This window comes from Vespula vulgaris, chromosome 12, assembly GCF_905475345.1.
Source record: "Vespula vulgaris chromosome 12, iyVesVulg1.1, whole genome shotgun sequence".
Classification (NCBI taxonomy): Eukaryota; Metazoa; Arthropoda; class Insecta; order Hymenoptera; family Vespidae; genus Vespula; species Vespula vulgaris.
In genome coordinates, this window is record NC_066597.1 from 590,494 (window position 1) to 610,054 (window position 19,561).

At 34.3% G+C, this 19,561-nt stretch overlaps 4 protein-coding genes across 17 annotated transcripts in view; 2 read left to right on the forward strand and 2 right to left on the reverse strand.

The window, feature by feature from the left end:
- LOC127068041 (serine protease inhibitor 88Ea-like) overlaps positions 1–19,561 on the reverse strand; it is a 31,901-nt gene that overhangs the window by 2,479 nt on the left and 9,861 nt on the right. Inside the window, exon 1 of one of the 8 annotated variants that reach the window (XM_051003644.1) lies at positions 3,535–3,681. The exons of 1 other annotated variant lie outside the window; for it this stretch is intronic. Coding sequence is in view for 4 of the 7 variants with exons in the window: in XM_051003642.1 (XP_050859599.1) it covers positions 3,325–3,339 (15 nt within the window). In the remaining 3 variants the exon portion in view is untranslated. Of the gene's footprint in view, positions 1–598; positions 743–1,762; positions 3,212–3,324; positions 3,491–3,534; positions 3,682–19,561 lie in introns of those variants that run through there. 6 more of the 8 variants (XM_051003642.1, XM_051003643.1, XM_051003641.1 and 3 more) reach the window with 6 other exon arrangements.
- On the forward strand, positions 1,079–9,951 carry LOC127068048 (transmembrane protein 43 homolog). 4 transcript variants are annotated; one of them, XM_051003678.1, is made up of 7 exons: positions 1,155–1,222; positions 7,660–7,734; positions 8,161–8,343; positions 8,413–8,645; positions 8,716–9,016; positions 9,092–9,297; positions 9,423–9,951. In XM_051003678.1, the coding sequence occupies exons 2-7, from the start codon at positions 7,672–7,674 to the stop codon at positions 9,703–9,705; spliced, it is 1,269 nt and encodes a 422-aa protein (XP_050859635.1). In that variant the 5' UTR covers positions 1,155–1,222; positions 7,660–7,671; the 3' UTR covers positions 9,706–9,951. The 4 variants fall into 4 exon arrangements, with proteins under 4 accessions (XP_050859633.1, XP_050859635.1, XP_050859636.1 ...); XM_051003679.1 differs by lacking the exon at positions 1,155–1,222 and adding an exon at positions 7,363–7,412; XM_051003676.1 differs by lacking the exon at positions 7,660–7,734 and having other exon boundaries at positions 1,079–1,222.
- Positions 4,419–7,428, reverse strand: LOC127068037 (thiamine transporter 1-like). Of its 4 annotated transcripts, none has more exons than XM_051003632.1 (7): positions 7,342–7,428; positions 6,536–6,729; positions 6,071–6,455; positions 5,446–5,859; positions 5,131–5,323; positions 4,930–5,068; positions 4,419–4,795 (listed from the first exon to the last, which is right to left on the reverse strand). In XM_051003632.1, the coding sequence occupies exons 2-7, from the start codon at positions 6,656–6,658 to the stop codon at positions 4,577–4,579; spliced, it is 1,473 nt and encodes a 490-aa protein (XP_050859589.1). In that variant the 5' UTR covers positions 6,659–6,729; positions 7,342–7,428; the 3' UTR covers positions 4,419–4,576. The 4 variants fall into 4 exon arrangements, with proteins under 4 accessions (XP_050859589.1, XP_050859586.1, XP_050859587.1 ...); XM_051003629.1 differs by having other exon boundaries at positions 7,302–7,414; XM_051003630.1 differs by having other exon boundaries at positions 7,257–7,359.
- Positions 16,722–19,561, forward strand: part of LOC127068058 (low density lipoprotein receptor adapter protein 1-like) — a 40,961-nt gene continuing 38,121 nt past the window's right edge. Inside the window, exon 1 of the mRNA XM_051003701.1 lies at positions 16,722–17,111. Within this exon, the coding sequence (XP_050859658.1) occupies positions 17,069–17,111 (43 nt within the window). The 5' untranslated portion in view covers positions 16,722–17,068. The remainder of the gene's footprint in view (positions 17,112–19,561) is intronic.

Genomic DNA, 19,561 nt, shown 5'->3' on the forward strand with positions numbered 1-19,561 from the left:
CTCCGAACGAATAATCAAAGGAAATATTCTAATCTATATTAAAATTTTCCTCTTATCTCAATGCTGAAGACTTCAACGCGCGGAATTAAAAGCATATCTACGAGAGAGCCTACCTAGAAAGTCGAGCCAACCCGTTTCTATGTAAACCGTTTTCTTCAAAAGTTTCTCGACTGGAGAAAGCGATAAGATTCATGCAAATAGAAAGAAACGAAAGAGGAAACGAAGAAAAGAATCTTTGATTCGTACGATTTTAAAAGGTCTTTTGTCATTTCTTCATATTTGGTATCGTAGATATACAGTGTCGGTAAGCGCGAGATTTATCTCGCACGAATTAACTTGACGTATTAATTTCTTTCCTTGATTCGTCTCTTATCAAGAGCCGCTTGTATCAACGCGTTTTTCTTATATCAAAATCAAGAGGATTTCGTAAAATAAGGCTCGCCGTTGGTACGAGTGAAAGCTGCGAGCAAACCATGACATCATAGAATCCAACTTTCTTGCTTGAAACGAAGGTATGTATGTACTTATGTATGACGAGACACGAGTGACGAAACGAACGCCTACGGTTTCTTTCGAAGATGAAAATATAGGCACGTACCTACTCTTCTTTCAGCTATGTTATTTCTCGCGAGAAACATGCGAGAAAGAAAGATCTTCCTGCTATTGTTTAGATTAACCACTGACCCAATTGCTGCAATTTTCCTAACGTTATAGCTTCAACGAATCGAATTGAAGAATTTAATAGGCTTTTTTTCCTTTTTCAAGGACAGTTTCTTCTTCGTCCACTGCCAGATATATCACATATGAATTCTTTACTCGGAGATACGTGGTCTCATTCGTACGTCAATCACGCGCGAACGTATTTAACGAGTTACAAGCTAGTACGACGTATAGGAAAAGTATCAACGAGAGAAATAGAAAGATTTCCCTCTCTCTCTCTCTCACACTCTTAAAATATACTCTATTTTAACTTGAATGCTTGAGTCACATCGACAAACTGTTATGACAACTTTGACAAAGACGTTGCGTTGTTTTCAACAGAGTTACAACGACGTAACGAATGGGAATTCCGTATAAACGGTTCTTGCGTTCTCTGTATCCGCCTTTTTTATTGCGTACAAGCGCACTTACGTAGAGAAATAGAAAGAAGGACATCGGTATCATTTGGAAACACCTTCGCAAGGGAATTTGTGTAACAAAGTGGATAATTGCAGGAAGTGCGGTGAGTTTGTATCAAGGTGCGGCTTTCTTATCGTTAGAGGTTAGGCGATGCGGCGAGGAGTTTCGCTACCGAAGTATCATATCATTTAAATAAACTATTATGTTACGGATACGTTTAGGCAAATGATCTTTGTTCAAAGAGCGTGTAACGTTAAAAATCTTATCGGTAATATACGACCATTGATATACAAGGGTGAAGAATCATGCGACATTATATCGAATATATGCCCGATATCTTTGAAGCTTCAAAAGTGATTACGGTCGTTTGATGAATCATTCCTGTTGCTCGTTTTTAAAAGTGAACCACGTGTTCGTGAATTCATTAAAATATTTGATAACGTTGTAGATCGAGTGGCGCGTCCGTGTTTATAAGCATGAAAACTTTGTGAGGTTAGCTGCAACTCTTTCATACATTTAATATTGTTTAATGATGGAAACTTGGTTTGCATATTTAAAAAAAAAAAAAAAAAGAAAGAAAAAAGAATCAAGTATACGATGTAAGAGAGAATTTGCACGAAATTCGATTTCAAGCTCGACTTACCGATTCGAAGGACATTGCTCGTTTTGCTTCTTTGATAAGTTATCACGCGAAGAAAAATTATTAGATTTTGTTGTAGAAACGGCGAAAAAATGTAACGTACCGTTCTCTGTTCTGTTTTAAACGGAACTGAGAGTACAACGACGATTCAGGCGTACGGAGGAGAGATGGTAGTTTTCTATAAACCCCACCAAGAAGTCGAAGCGTCGACGTTCGTCATACTTCCATCGACTATAACCATTCGAACGACTCGTCTTTCTCTCTTTTTATATCCCACTTCTTTTCTTCAACCTACTACGATCTTCGCGTATTTACGACTACTTCCTGAACGTTGGAAATGCCCGGCATCGTAATCGTTTTCTTGTTAGGAAATTCTTCCTTTGGAACAAACGGTATTTCTACCGATGCGATTTTTCGCGCGAAAAATCGATCGATTTATTCGTTTGTTCTTTGTTATCTGCTTGCAGATAACGACCAATATAGACGTATTAATCTCTTCATTCGAACGAAAGAGCAATCTCGTGTTACAACGTACGATTGTTGTGACCTTCGACGTTTGATTATCTTCTGTATCGATTTACTTTTTCTTCGTACATATAAATATACATATCTTCTTTTTGCCAGACTCGTCGTTCTTCTTCCTTTCTATCGAGGAGCATTCACTTTTAAGAGACTGGCCTTAAGCGGAGAAAGCGCGAAACTCGGCGACCCTTTTAAAGCGTTTCATTTTCTTGCAGATGAACTCTCGAACAAAGTCTCGAGAGATAAACGTTGACTCGGATCTTCGGGAGATTAAATTCGAAATAATAAAAATGATCTCGGCAGTGATAAATCTGATCGATTCGAATTCATTCGTTCATTTTTTCGTACGTAGAGATAGACGTCCGATCGGGAACGACGTTATATTTTCTTTTTGGATGCATTGTTTAAAAATCGAATCTCTTTTCGATCTAATTAAACCAACGAGGAATTAGGGTTTATCATCGATTATATCATCGGTGGGATCGTTTTGTTTGTCGAACAATGCCGAGCCGGGACTTTCCATTTTCGTCATTACCTTCTAATTTACGATCAATAAATTTTCTTATATCGAAACGATAGAACTGTCTTTTATATATTCTCAGTTGCATTCCATGTAGAATATAGCTGATCCATAGAAACGTTTTCATTTTTATTCTATTTCTCGATATGCGTTGTTTCGGTGTTACATAAGAATAGATGGCAACAATACGATCTTTCAATGTCCAACTCGCGTAATAATTGTGAAGCGTGAAATTATATCGACGACGAAGTTTTGACGCGAGTTATTCCGTTTGAACGACGATGCGATGAAATCAATGAGTTCGATTAAAGAACATGATTGATTTTCATTATCGATTCGATAATTATAGCCTATCAAAAATTGATGCTCGATGTAATTTCATCTGTGACCATTTTTTGATAACGCACGAGACAATACGCGTATAAATATATATTTATGTATTATATTCATTTGAATGCAAAGAAGATCGTCGACACAATACAATTATCATATTCTTATCGATGTTAAGAAATGATTGTCTTACCCGAAATTGCACCATGATTTCTCTCTTGCTTTATGGATAATTTTTTTTTTTTTTATATAAGCTGCCTTTTTCCAAAGATACTAATTACAATGCCGGATGAGGAGTAAAAATGTAATATGTTTGCACTCGCGTAGTATTACAAACTGCGGCATCAGGCAACGTCGTTAGTTGTTTTATATGCTCGATGCCTCATAAACAAATCGTACTTACTATCTCGTCGCTTTGACCTCCCCTCGGTTTTCATCGAAGATGTTTATACGCACGTTTCTGATCATCTATGTATTTTAATTGACTCTATATAATTGCAGCGCGATCCGAAGGAAAATCCCACAAGATTCGATGATTAAGACTACGTTTCTGTCGATAATGCGTTTTCCAATAAAACGTATCACCTTTGTTTTGTGATGCGTTCAAGTACAAAAAAATATTATCTCGTTGATACCGATGACTGCTCGTGAGACTTGATATATTTACTTTATTTTATATATATATTACAATGTATATATAAAGAAATTTATGCGTGTTCATTCGTTTGTCTTCTTTTTCAATTTGATCGTACGAGCATACATAATTTTACTTCAAAGAAACATTGCTCATAAAATAATTAGGAGTTAAGCAATGAGGATATTATATCGACGATATTATCTTTTTTCTTCTTACTTTTATTTACATATATAACAACCGCAAAAGATTAATACATTGACGTTTGGGTATTTGCCGCAATAAATAATACCGTCAAATTATTTTAAAATGTATGATTAATTTTTATCTTTTTCGCGTCTCGAGAATAATGAAATGACTTTTTGCCTAAAATAAACGTTTGTTAATAACACAATCTATTAAAAAGTAATATCTTTTTCTGACATGAATGTCAATTTCTTTATAAATGTTCATTTCCATCTAGGATGATTCGCTACGTAATATTTATAATATTACATATTTTTACTACCTTACAAATACGAATACTGTTCTTTTCGTATTCCATACTACATGTGCGTAAGTTTTAAGACTAAAGTTAAAATATTATTATTATTATTATTTTTTTTTTTTTTTAATAGTAAAAGCTATAAAAAATTTGATAACTCTATTATTCTATTATTATACGTTGATATAACAAAGTTTATCTGACTAAATTTAATAGATAGTTCATTCTTAATAAATTGTCTGTTGAATACGTAAAAGAATACGTACAAGGATAATATAAGAAGGAAATTATTATACATTTTTTTATAATTATTAATTTCCGCAATACTTATTCCGAATGAGGAGTTAAGATATCATTTTTAGATACTGTCGAATTTGTACTAAACGATTCGTTCTTTTCGATGTTATCTATTGACTTTCGAATGTTCTTATTTTTTGACCATATTTCAAATTTATCGCCGCTTTTATAACGTTTTACAATCGCAAATATAGCTATTATTAAAAATATCACAGCCAAAACTATGTAATAGCAGCCATAAATGAAAAACTAAAACAAAAAATTAATTATCGCACGATAAAATTGTAATATTCGGTATGAAAGCAGATTAATGTCTTAGATTTTCATTCATACATATATGTGTGTGTATATATATATATATGTACGTATGTATATTCTTTTACCTGGGATCTGATAGTATTTCCAAGATTTCCATTAATAACTATTAACGTTAACAAACTTTGGAACAATAATGCTAAAAAGATATTTGTTCCAAATATTAAACCATAGCTATCTTCAGATATATATTTCGCAACCTCGAAACTATAAAATAATAAGGTACAAAGCATGAATTAAATGAAAAATTCTATTTAAATAAGAATTACCTTGCAACAGTGACCATGGTGTGATAAATCACTCCAAATATTATGTAAGCACCATATAGTACCCAAATATTATAATTATAGGAACACAATATAATTAAGCCACCCTCCATAAGTGAAAATAATGTTAATATGATATCTCCTATTACTGGCCAATTCAGTGGTACTTTCGAAATGATAAAAACGGTGGAAGCACCTAATTAGAAATGTTACTGTTTCATAAATTCTTGAGATCATACAATAACATATTGCTTATATCGCGTATCATTCTATTTATTTAGTCTCTAATAGATCTTGCAAAATTTTTAATGTATTTACCTATTATTGCATAACAAGCATCTACCGCTCCGTTATAGATTTCATCGTAAGATTCAACAGCCGTTTGCCATAAAAGCTGGGCATAATTAGTTATTTGCAAATAGCCACAAGTTGAAAATGCCCACCACATGGACCATTTTACAATGTGACCATGTGTATAAGCGTTTAAAAAATGTTGCCATAATAACGCGTATGCACGTTTCAACTTAGAAGACGTTGAGAAAACATTTTCCTTCGCAGGATTATATTCCGATTGTTTCTGACGATCGAGTTCATAGCAATTATCATTTTCCAATGATTTCGCGGTATCCGCTGGTGCGGGTATAACATTTTGATCGTTAATAGGCGAATGAAAATAAATCGATTGACCGACGGATGGTAAAAAAAATGTCCATACCGTGGCGAGGGCAAACGCTGAAACAAAAAATATCTTTTTCGCCGATCAATAATACTTTGATCGATTTCTTTATCATAGAGAAAATTAATTTTGTTTATAAATAATCTTATCGTATCAACGTTATTAAGATACATTGGTGCGATTAAAAAATATATCTAATGATATCAATTTCTAGATTACTGATAAAATTCTTTATAACATATTTGACTTGTTATTTGCAAAAGATACCTGCGGTGGTAAGATAATTCAATTCATGGAAATCTAAAATATGGAAAGAAGCTGTCAATTGGGCTATAATTCCAGCCATACATCGTCCAACAAGGGAAGCAGCTTTTGTATGACCTGTCACTTCTTGATAGTGTTTCTTATCAACTTTTGCATAAATGTATGTATAATATGCCACTTCGGAAGAAAGAAACAGGCCATAAAAGAATTCAGTGATCTGAACTACTGGTACAGTTTTTGCAAGTATCAGTACAAGAAATGTAATCATTCCAGAGAGTGAACACAATATAATAATAGGCTTATATCTTACAAAGTCTGTTATCAAAAATATAATTACTAGAGTTAAAAAATAACTGTATGTACTAACTGGATAAATTTCTTGATTGACCTGAAAGTTAATATACATATAATTAAAATAAAATATTTAAGAGCAATTATTAACTAACAGATTTGAAAGGTCTCACAAACTTGTGTATGCGTAAAATTCTTCCATGGTCCTGTCAAATAATCAGTTACAAATGACTCGGATGGTCTGAAGTCTTTTAACAGTCCAAACATACATAGGATAAGAGATATTTTTAACCAATACATTGTAAAAAAATATATTTTATTTCTTGTACTCGTTAGAAAGTGCAATATGAAGTACTTTATTTATTTTGGACCTAGAAATATACGTTATATATTGATCTATATAAATATATGATTTAAAACAATCAAATATTTATATCAATAATATAATGAAACATAGTGGAAGAGAAGTTTTGGTACATTTAACTGGGAATAAAATATTAATGTATTATTTTTTACAAGACAAGTTTCAAGAACCGTACAAAAATTATTAGACGAATTTTAAACTAAAGAAGAACTCATAGATTATCACAAAACCTCTAAATAAAAAGGTCAACACAGATAATGCTTGATAAACTCAACAAAAAAACGATTTAATATGAATGATTATATATTAAATATTCAATATAAAACATTAATGATAAAATTATAAGTTATCATTTGCTGATTGAATATAAAACATTTCTATTTGCATGTTAATGAACACTGTTGATGTTGCGTGTTTTCGAAATATATTTTTGACATAACCAATGATATTATACGTTTAAAATATATAACAACAGAGTTGCTTTGTTAAAAATTTAATTATCTTTCTAAAAAAATATTTTATTTGATATCATACTCGTATGTCAACTTAAATTTAAAACGCACAAACTTACGAACTTACGGACTAAGAATCGACCAAATTAAACTACGACCACACGTACCTCATGCAGAATGAGGTCTGATCCGCTTCAGACTGATAAACGATAACATAACTTTGTTTTGTCCTGTGATTGTACGTAGTATGCAATAAAGTAAACTCGTATCTATTATTGCCTTTTACACCATCTGGCGTACCTTTAGCATATTACACGATTTCTTAATTCGTGCTACTATTTCTTCATGTTGCACGTTTTTTTGCAAATGTTACACAATTTTTGCAAGATTTTACAAGAGATACATTTGTCTGAGAATAAAAAGAGCGAATAAAAAATGTTTAATATTTTTTTACATTATGAATCGTTTAATGAAATATGTTGCAGCACGATTATATAATGACAACCAATAGGAAAATTTGCTTTTCCCTGAGATTCAAACATATGATTGGACGCTATTGGGTAATACACAAGAACTTGATAGGATAAGATTCAAAAATTTTTAACATTTCACATTCGATCTCGTAGTGATATATGCACACACCCAACCCCATACACACACAAACACATGTATATACAGGCATATATATATCTTACAGTGATATTATATACAATTTTTGACCTTAATATCCTTTAAAACAGAGGATATTAAGGAAAATTGTATTGAATGTTTATCATGTTTTATGAATTTGGGGGATGTATCGTGTAAATGTAAATATTAAAAAAAATCTATTACAACATTATTATTGCTTAGTCATTCATATATATATGTATATATATATACACGTATAATAGTGTTATGTATATTTTTCGAATCGTATTTCTGTTATAAGTAATCGGTTATACTTTTTACTGAAAAATTAATGTTAATATCTAAATATGTTGTAGCAAAATGGACAACAGCAAAGAGCTAATGTTGAACCAATACATCAAAATCGAATTAATGGAAGACAACCTTCACCTATGAATGTCCCAATGTCAGTTTTAGAACAATTTAGAGAATCATGGTTAACTGCCATCATTGGATCTATTTTGTTTGCAACTGGGATGTGCCTGTTGTTTTGGAACGAAGTATGTAATTTATACGTTATGTTTTCTGTAAGGTTTTTTATACAACGAATAAACTTCCATTGTTTCCAGGGAAAGGCAGTGAAAGTAGCGTATTCTTTGGACGAAGCTTTACAGAATGTAGCAGTACTTTCAAATCCATTTAAGTTATTACCAGAGTTTGAAGGTCGTTTAATACATATTTCAGGATCATTATCAATATCAGAACCATTGACTGAACCTGATCATGGCATTATTATGTTAAGCGTTAAATTAAAAAGAAGAGTACAGATGTATCAATGGGTCGAGATCGAAGAAGAAAGAAGGTATTGTATTTGATAAGATGTTAAATATAACTTGTTGAATACTCTTTATATAAATGAAATATTATTTTAGTTTTGGTGGAGTAACGGAAGAAGAGAAACATTATTATTATACGACAGAATGGAAGGATAAGCTTATAGATTCTGATCATTTTTATATCAGAACTGGACATCATAATCCAAAAGAAATACCAATCAAAAGTCAAATACAGATTGCTAATGAGGTTAAAATTGGAGCCTTTATTCTTGGATTAGAATTAAAGAAGAAATTTAATGAATTTGTTGAGATTACTAGCGACGAAAGACCGGAACGTAAAGATATCAAAATGCATTCTGGGTTGTATTATCATAGCACAGACTTGTGGAATCCCCAGGTATCTCCTTGATATCGCATTTTTATATCTATACAATATTTATACGTTTATCGTATTTTTTTTTCTTTTTTATAGGTGGGAGACATTAGAATACAATTCTCGTACGCAGGTAAACAAGGTGATATTTATTCTATCGTTGGCATGATGGAGAAAGGAGTTATTGTCCCTTATATCACATCGCACGGGGAAGATATTTTACTTCAAAGGAAACACAAAATGACAGTAGATCAAATGTTCCACTTGGAACACATGCACAATTACTGGAGAACTTGGAGTATCAGGTAATCTTTTACAATTATTATTCTCTTTTAATATTTTCATATCTTATACGCGTGTCATGTTTAATCATCTTTATGAAATTATTTATTAAGAAACATTAAAAAAAGAAATGCATAACTATTTTCAGAGGACTAGGATGGTTAGTCCTATTTTTGGCAGCAACTTGTTTGGCAAATATATTGAAAACCCTGATACTTAATTCAACATTCTTATGTGGATTAATAGCAATCGAGTCATTAACAATGTCTGTTTCCATGTCCATTAGTTTATTAGTAATTGGTTTTGCATGGGTGTGGTATCGGCCGGTAATCGGCCTTTGCTTAGCTTTAGCTTCGATTTTACCATTTATTTATTCAACTTTAACAGCAGGATCTCAGTCGCAACAACGTGATAATTATAGAAGATTGTAATTTTATGTCAGATGTATCAATAACGTGCAGTATATCTATTTATAACGTCTTCTTCGTTTGAGCTATAAACTCGTAGAATTTGTATGTACTTTACATAAGCAATATTAACAAAATGCAATTTCATTGTTAATTATATATAGTTATTTATTAAATATTTAAGATAAAATTTTTGTATCAAAATAGTTGTATGTTAAACATAAATGTACAAAATGCCAAATACATCAGCTTATTACGCATCATAAATAATACGTGTTGGTAACATAGAAAAAGTAGTCTATTACCTGGAGCGGTTCCAACATTGGTTAAGAATTTCGGTGCTAGATGGTGTTGAATGTCCGATAATTGATCGTTAACTCGTAGCTTGATCAATGAACTTGTCAATCAAATGATTTCAAGAAGTTCCCAGTAAGTATTTCAAAGGACCATTGAGAAGAAATTTAAATTGCAAGTATTATTTTTCTAATTAAAATAACCTATCACTTTCTGTTTTTAGCAACGAATGATGTATCTAAAAAATACGATATATTTAAATAAACAAATTTGTATCGAACATACTTTCAAGTTAAAAAATCTAAATCTATGTATTTGGTACATATAAGTACATATCTGATTGCAAAGTGCCCCGTTGCAATTTCATTTCAACGATAGCTACGTTCGCGTATTGCAACGAACAGGAAACTAGGCAAAGAAGGGAGGTAAAAAACGAGAGGAAACCATCGACCAAGCCGATGGCTGCACAATGCAAGGAAAATGTGCAGCTGTGCGCCCCTTTACAAACTTGGCCCGAAATCGTACGGATTTGTAATGAACTGAATATTACCCGGATTCCCTCCAGTCTCTCTTCTCCCTCTCCCTGCCTCTCTCTCTCTCTCTCTCTTTGTTTCTTCCTCTTTCGCACGTTTGGTACGGTCGCTGTTTCAGGAAATTGCATTATACCCGACTCTCGATTCATTCGTATCAACGACGAACAGCCATGCCATTGTGCCAGACTGTGCGTATTATGTTACTCGTTATTCGTGATTTTGAAAGCACAATGCGTTCGTAATTTTAACTCGGCCGAAAACACCTTTATCTCGAATACACAGGTATTGAAATATTTTTCGACAGAGATCGTCGATATTACCCAGCATCGTTACGATGTTACGTACATTGAAATTATTGCTAGTTGAAGAAATCAAAAATATTTGGATAACGAGTTAATCCGTCGTTAATTTGGAATTTATTAGATTATATTTTCTATCGACGATTTTCGTTCGATAGCTTAGAAAAGAAAGAAAGAAGGAAAGAAAGAGTCACGAGATCAGAGATTGGAAGTTCGTAAACTGAGAGCATACGATAGGTGAAATTATTCACTGAACGTAGCACTTCGATGCGCTTCGTGCTATCCGTATTTGCGGTTAAAACGTCGATTACGCTGTGATTTATGGGGACGGTGACACGTTCCGGTACGTTTGCGGACGCGACAGAGTTCAATTACGCGATAGCACCGTGGAAATTCCATTTTGGATTTGTTGACACTAAAGTAAAGGAGAATTTGAAAAGAAAGAAAAAAAAAAGAAACTAATAAGAAAGAAGGAATTGAAAGAATGAAGAAATTAAAACAGAAATTGTCTTCTCTCGATCGTCGAGATACGATCGATAAACCGATTTACTTTCAACGTCGAGAACGATATAGTGTTACCAATAGGGTCTCGTATCGAAAATATTCGCTAACCACAAAACTATTCTATCGCGTGCACTTCGTTCGTCCATTCTAGATTTAATTTACATGGAAATAATATCGGTGTGAGTCGATCGATCGATAAATTGTTCGACCGCAATATCGACACCCTCGTGGTGGAGAGGATTTCATTACTGCTTTCGTCGTGAGAGAAAGCTTTTATTTGCACGCGTTAGACTCTACGTAAAAGCTTCCTCTTTCTTTCTTTCTGGAGTATTCTATTTTTTTCTTCTTCACCCTTCATTTCCTTCATTAGGCAAAAGAAAGGTGGAGCATCCGTTCGAGGTATCGAAGTTCCATCGCGAACAAGTAGTTTTCTTTCTCGTTTTTCTTTCACCTTCGTATAATTTCTTTTTCAAACGTATCCGTTCGGTCATTTCTATAGATGAAAATTTACGTCTTTCTTTATGCAACGATCGAATGTAATTCAATTGCGACTAATGAACCGTGTAACGTAGTTAATCTCTTTTTGACGCTATTGTGACATGAACGATATCTTGAAAATTCGAAGGAATCTTAATATGTTTGTAAGAGACCGAGAGAAAGAGAGGGAGAGAGAGAGAGAGAGAAAGAATTCATGTAAAACTAATAAAGCTAGATTGTCGCGGTTCTTACGAACAGCGTTAATTTGTAATTAACTACGTGAACGTTTAACGCTTTCGAAGTCGCCATTGCTATGGTCAGGAACAAGTCGGATGTGCGGACGGAATTAGTCGGGCACGGAATGTTAATTAGTAGAACCCGAATGATTACGAAGCAGTCACGTTGAAAGTGAAAGAGAGAGAAAGAGAGGGAGAGACCGGTTGATCGATGCAGGGACTACTGCTGGCAAAAAGAGATCGAACGAATAAATGAGACACGTTCCTCTTTGAAATCGGTAAAGGGGAGCAAAAAAGATGTATATATGTATGTATATATGTATATATGTATGTATGTACGTAGAGAGAAAGAGTAAAAGGGGGATTGCGTTACGTAAAATACAGGAGATAGATATCGAGTAAAAGCGATACATAAAATAAATGACGTTGCGGTTAAATAAAATTGAACGCACGATTCACAACTAACACCAGTTTCCCTCTTCTTATTCACTTTTTGCATTATTCAGCGCTCGTCGCTAAAAGATCGATCGCATGGCGAGTTTCGTGCGCTGACAAAATTTACGTGGGTCAGTTGATGTCGTAGAATTTACAATGTAAATTCTGGTCAAACGGCAAATAGCTACGTTTTATATACGTAAATACATATATAAATATAAATATATATATATATATATCGCGTGGGAAGGCGTAACGAAAAAACTATTCGTTGAACAAATTCGTTGATTAAATTCGTATGTACGTATATATGTAGACACACACGCGTACGTACTATCCTCTGTCTATTGGGCAAATGTAATCAGCGTGTGAACACTACAGCAAAAACGGGGTCGAGCTCATTTTCGCATTTTAAAATGCGATTACGAATTGGTAACGGCGTCGTCGTCGTCGTCGTCGTCGTCGTCGTCATCGGCGACATTTATTCATGAATACAACGGAATAGAGAATGATCCGTGGGCATGGAATTACTTTCGATCGATAACTTACATTCTCCTATTTCACTCTTTCTTCTTTTTTTCAAATTTGCGTTAGATCCACTGTCTCCCTCTCTCTCTCTCTCTCTCTTGTGTTTCTTTTTCTCTTCTTTAGTCATTTCTTTACGTCGCACGGAAAAAGGAAGTATATACAGAAGATCGCAAATCAATCCTTTCTGCTTCTATATCATAATTCTAATATGCAGTTTTCTAAACGTCACCCTCTCTGTAACATGGAATCAATGGACCGTACCTATCAATTAGATAACGGTTAACCGCGCTTTATAATCGCTCCTGGTTCGCTTCTACATTATATTATTTTCTATCCTAGGTATACATAATATCTAATGTATGTATTTCGTAGGTACATAAATAAGACGGTACGCAGATTTTCTTCTTTTTCCATTTATTTTTCATGAAAAATATGAGAAACGATAGGAAAGGTCGCGTTGAGCACGCTTGTGGAAAAATGTCTTCACCTTGTAAAAGGAACTTTTCAAAGTTTTCGAAAGGCTGTCATAGGCATTGCCAGGAGCATTTTGTGGGTTCGAGATCGACGACAGGAAATATTAGTATCGTAGGCGTTTATCGAACTTTAAGAAAAGCATCAGAGGTACATACATATCCTTCGCTATCTTCGGATATTAAAGTTCCTGTCTCGAAGAGAGCCCTTTCCCAACTTCTGTGATCCAATTTCATGCGGATTTTACGGCCATCTTGCGACGATTCAGAGGATTACTCGATCCTTTCTATGATCGAAAAAACGTTCTCGATCACGATAAAGAAAAAAATGTTTAATATCTAATTTTGAAATTAACTTAAGTTAATCAGCTCATAAACATAACATTTCTATACGCAATTCTCTTACGTATTCTCGTGTTATCTTTATTTTATTAAAACAATTTATTTTTAATTAAAAGTAGAAAGAAAAGATTTTGGAAACGTTTGAAAATATGTGGCTATTCGCTTGGTAGTACTTGTATCTTATAAGATCTCACCACGCGGAAGTTACTATATCTGGAGATCCACAGTGATTTACTTTTTATATTATTACTACTATTATTATCATTATTAAAAAATCAAAATAACGTAATCATCGCTCCAAGAGAATTCAAATCTCAAACGCTAAAAGTGCAATTCTGAGCGTAATCGCATATTCGGAAACCGATTTACGCATAATTCGACCGTCCCAACGTCGCAAGCTTCGATCACCACTTGAGCACGACCGTACCTTAGCGACAATTACGTCGGAACCCAAGATTGAATCTACTCACAAATATTTACGCAAATGTATAAATTATCGAAGAAATGTATGATATAGAAATATACTTCTTTTAAGTCTTCGTTAAGACATCTTCAGAGAGCTTCGCAAAAACTATTTCATATTTAACGCATGTTCCGTGCTTTGTAACGTTTAAGCGAATGTACTATTAGTTAAATATTAGTTTAGTCCTATTGTTTAAATAAATATAAAATTACCGAAAGTATTAATTTCGAAATAGTCACGTTTAGAAAGAGAGAGAGAGCTTCGATGTTTACACGTCGGAGTACAAAGAAGAATTGATTCGATAATCGTCGGTCAAAGATCGTCGGTATACTAATTTGGCGATCATTCATTCTTGTTTATTTTTTAATAGGAACGGTCTTGCGACCATGGCGAAAATATCGAAGTATATATCGCGACCTATATATTTCGTGCGATGAGCTCTCGCGAGTTTGGTTTTTCGTTAAGTAATATTCAAATTTTCTCAGCTTGAGTTTTAATGAAATCCATAAGGACGAAGGTAACCGGGCCAACGGCTAGGTTTCTCGACGCTGGCTTTCTCTTTGGTCACGATATAATAGTTGGTTTAACCAAAAGCGGCTTAAGCTTCTCTCTTTATCTTTCTCTCTTCACGGTTGATGATATTCTTGCGTCTCGTCGAGGAAGGCCACGAATTTTAATTGGGAATCGTAAGGGAAGTTTGGCAAGAGCGTTACTTTACTGCGGAGTAATTAAATCACGTTTATCTATGGATATAAGAAAAAGAAGCGAGAGTAGATTCGTAGCATCGATTCCATTATATAAATCGAATGTCTCGTTTTTTTATTAATTAATGTTAATCGTTTCTTATCGATTCTTCCTTGAATCGTCTTCTTTTTTCTTATATCATTGCGATGCTTGAATTTTACATTCTTCCGGAAGTCTTATAAAGTTCAAAGTTCATGACCCACGTGTTGAAGGAACTTTGAACCTAGTATAATAACGCGCTTGACTAATTTCATTCGGAAGCAGAGTGGATACTTGGCACGATTATACGACGAGAATTTAATACTATAATGGAAATAGATTGTTCTAAATAGAAGCTGCCGCTAGTGCTCAGAAGCGTATATTATATTATGCCGACTACTATCTACTATTTACTATTTCGAGAGAGAACCGACGACGAGTGAACGTATCTTTCGAGTAAAGAAACTGTAAAAAGAAAGGAAAAAAAAGAAACAGAGAGAACGAACCAACTGATGGCTAGTATTTGATATTTAATATGTATGTATATCGTGTTTTATTCATATCGTTCATTAACGTGCAGAAACGGGCAGGAAATAGGCGACGAACGGGTAAAGGAGTGAACGTTGCACTTTGTACGAGATCGAATTCAACGAGAAAATAAATTTATGTAAATTTTCTTCGAAGATCATTGTTGCTATGGTTCACCGTTCTTAAGTGAGCTCCTTTATGAGAAGCTCTATCGTCGTAGACGTCTTCTTCGTTTGAAGGTGCCAGCTCCAACTCGCTCTACCAACTTCCGTTCGACGACTTAATTAAGTTTTCCCGCCAATTATACCCATCCCCCGTTAGAGGATTCCTTTCATTGGCTCTCTTCAATCTTTTCCCTATTTCCTTTCCAACTTTTTGAATCATCTCGTATCATCTCGTATCATCTCGTTTCGCTGCTAGCTAGAAAATCGTCAAAATCTTTTTTTTTTACATTTACAGCTTAATTTACATTACTCTCTGAGACTTCACGCGCAAATTCGTATCTCTCCCTTATTTTTCTTTAATTTTCCTTAATAAAAAGAAGCTTCACGAATAAATAAAGAAGATATTTAGTAGACCTTATTTCTACAAGGCTATCTCTTTTTCACGAACCTTTTTTGCGAAGTTCACAAGAACGAGCGTTTTATCTCGACTCTTACAACGAATTACAAAGATAAGAAATAACTCCAAGTCACATTTTTATTAGTCCACAATCTTCTGAAAAAAGAAAATAAAAAAAAAGAAAGAAAGAAAAAAAAGGAAAAGAAAAGAGATAAAAACCAAATTATTTGTGGTCTTATCAATTCGAAGATAACAAATGCGGCTATGAATTTGATGAACACGAACATTACTAATATGCGAAAATAGCAATTATATAAAAAAAAATTGAAAAGTCTCATAGCACATATCTTTCTTTGATCTGAAATACGATAGTTACCTCACGTTTGATTCTCATTGATCAATGGTATCCCGTACATCACATTGATCCTCCGTTTACAATCAGTGTCACTAAGCGAATGGTGACGGACAACAACTCCAAGTGCGTACGCAGTGTTACGAGCTCTGAATAGATGTTGAATAAAGGCGTCGTCTATTCGTAGAGTGGTGGTGGTGGTGGTGGTGGTAGTGGCGGTGGCGGTGGCGGTAGTGATGGTGGTGGTGGTGACGGTGATAGTAAATGGAAACGTAGTATAACGCTTACGGAGTAGTAAACTCTGTCGAGTAAGAGACACGCACGTCCACGCATACACGCGCAAGCATATATACATAAGTTGAGAGTAAAGTACGAGTACGCGAAAGGAGAAGAAGTCGACACTTCGGTCTCGCTCGTTCTCGGACGAGGACGCATTTCCTCGCATCTTTATTTGCGATTGCACGGTTATCGCGAGCAAACGATTTTCAAAGTTGTTTTATCTTTGTTTGACAGAACAGATGATCGATCGTGTGAAAAAGAAACAGTTCGTACACTTTTTCGGAACGCCCTCTCTCGGTCTCTCTTTCTTTCTCTATTTTCTCCTTTCTGTCTCTCTCTCTCTCTCTCATCTTGCCGATAGAAATGCCTTTCTTCAAGAAACTTCGGAGATTCTCCAGGCATAAAAGTAAGTCGATAACTAACAAACAACGAGAAAATGTCATCTTCTTTATATTATATTTTATGTATTATGTATATGCGTAAGGTGGTCCAAATAAAGCGTTAACAAGTTTCCTAAATTTACTTGTAATTAGTCTTGTTTAATTTCAACGAAAAATAATCGATGAGAACACTTTGTAACGCTTCGTTTGGTTCATTCTGTAATAAATAGTTTATACGTAATTGAATATCATTCTCGTTACAGTTTTTAAAGAGAAAAGCTTCGTCGACGATTTTTGATTGCATTATCTCGTATTCTTTTTAACGCGATTTCGAGTTACTCAACCGATAGAGTTCCCTCGAGTACGAATCAGCATTTTACCGCAACTCGTTTCTTCGTAGTATTTTCGAGCGTCGAACATGTCCCGAGGTGATAATCTTTGATAATTTCTCTAAAGAGAGAACGTCTCGAATGAATAGCAAATTTTTTTAACAAACTAGTATTTTTTAGAAAAAAAATAAAATGAAAAGAAACATATGTGCTGCTGCTACTACTACTATTACTGCTACTGCTACTACACACACACACACGTACAAACGTAGCGTCTCGTTTCCGAATTTATTTTCTCTTTTGCTTTGAAACGCGTACGATCGATCACAGCTCTTTGTTTGAAATCGTCCCATGCTAGTACTTTGTAAACAATAGTGCTCGAGAATGTTCACGAGCGTAGGCACTTATATAAATATGTAAAAGCATTTATATATACATACGAAAATACCTATATCTATAGACATTTTTATGTACAACGACATATCGTCCAGTCATTCTCAATTTTACATGCGTTCCAACTCGCATTCTTGACCAATAGAATTTCTTTTTCATCCTTGTTATTTACTAGCTAATCCTTTTTACTTAATTACACCTTTATCGATTCTCTCTGCTGCGTATAATTTCTTTTCGCTCGATATGCTCAGAGGAATAATTTCTCTACGTGATTTCACCGATTATTCGGCGCCGACCATTTCAGCATGCAATTCTTTAAAGCCTGTAATTTTCGTCGCAACGCATAGTTTTACATAATTCCACGCAGAAATGGCGTTATCCTTTCCCCTTTATTCGCATATATCTATCCATCCGTAGGTAGAATAACGTCAGCCACTTAAATCGTTATCGATTAAATCTCTCTCTCTCTCTAGCTCTCTATCTCTTTCTTTATTTTATTTCGAGATTTCATTTAATTGAAATTATGAAATTTTGTTCGTACAACATCAAAGAGTTTAATTTTAGCATGGAAGAGATAGAAATATTATTTTCTTCCTCCTAAAAATGTTATCATTCGCAAATGAAAGTTAAAAGAAAATGTGAATACGTATTTGCGTAAAAAATTTCGAAAAAATTTCTTTATGAGAACGAACGGTCATTTCCTTCTTATCTCTTTCAATCGTATACTATTACGAAAGTAGTTTCTATGAACGGCGAGCTCATAAAAAAGGTTTTAAATCTACCGAACTGACGGATATATTCGAATTCCTCATCTTCTGCATGTGTCTCGAGATTCGAAAGGAAAGCTTTTTTTTTATTTCTTCTCTAGCTTTTCTTGACCTCCACCTCTTCTCTCTCTCTCTCTCCCTCTTTTTCTTCTCACAAATGCCGGAAAAGATGGATTTACAGACGCGATCGTGGAGCTTCTTCGGTATCGTTAACCTTTTATTTCAGATCGTCGAGGCGTGGTTTGCTTGAAATAAAGCGTCTGGAAGCAGACTCTTCGAATGCCGTGAAATTTATATCTATGTACTATTTTCTTTCCCTCTCTCTCTCTCTCCTTCTTTTTCCCTATTTCTTTAGAGAAGAGCTTCCCGAGTCCTTTTGAAAGCAGCCACCTCTCGAGCTCTTTCTATCTCTTTGCAACCACTAGCTTTCGATGCACCATTTTCGAACATTTTATCCCTTCTCTGGTTCTCTCTCTTTCTCTCTCTCTCTGTCTCTCTCTCTCCCCCTTTCCGTTTTTCACGATAAAGTCAGGTAATACCCCAGAGCCGAGTAATGAGTTCCATTCCTTTTACTCCGTAGTAAGCGTTGCGCGTTGCTTGCGTTTGCCCTCGGAAAAGACCGAATGATCCACGGATTGCTATTTGAGGCTAACAGACTTAAGATGGATAAATATTTATTTCTTCTTATGCATCCATGGCAACGTTGACGTAAAATAAAGTAAAGTAAAGAAAGATATGGAAACTAACGAACAAGTATAATTAAATAACTTTCGATTGGATAATGTATGTAATAGATAGTTGGATATAGGCTAAGCAGAGAACTGTTATTAAAATGGTATTGAAATGAAATAGAAATGAAATAATACGCGAATGTAATATCTAAGAGAGATTTTTTTGAAACTAGGATGTAAAGAAGGAAAATAATGTTTGTAGAAACTGCATATGTTTCGACAGTGAGAAATCTATACGATTATTATCGTTAACAAC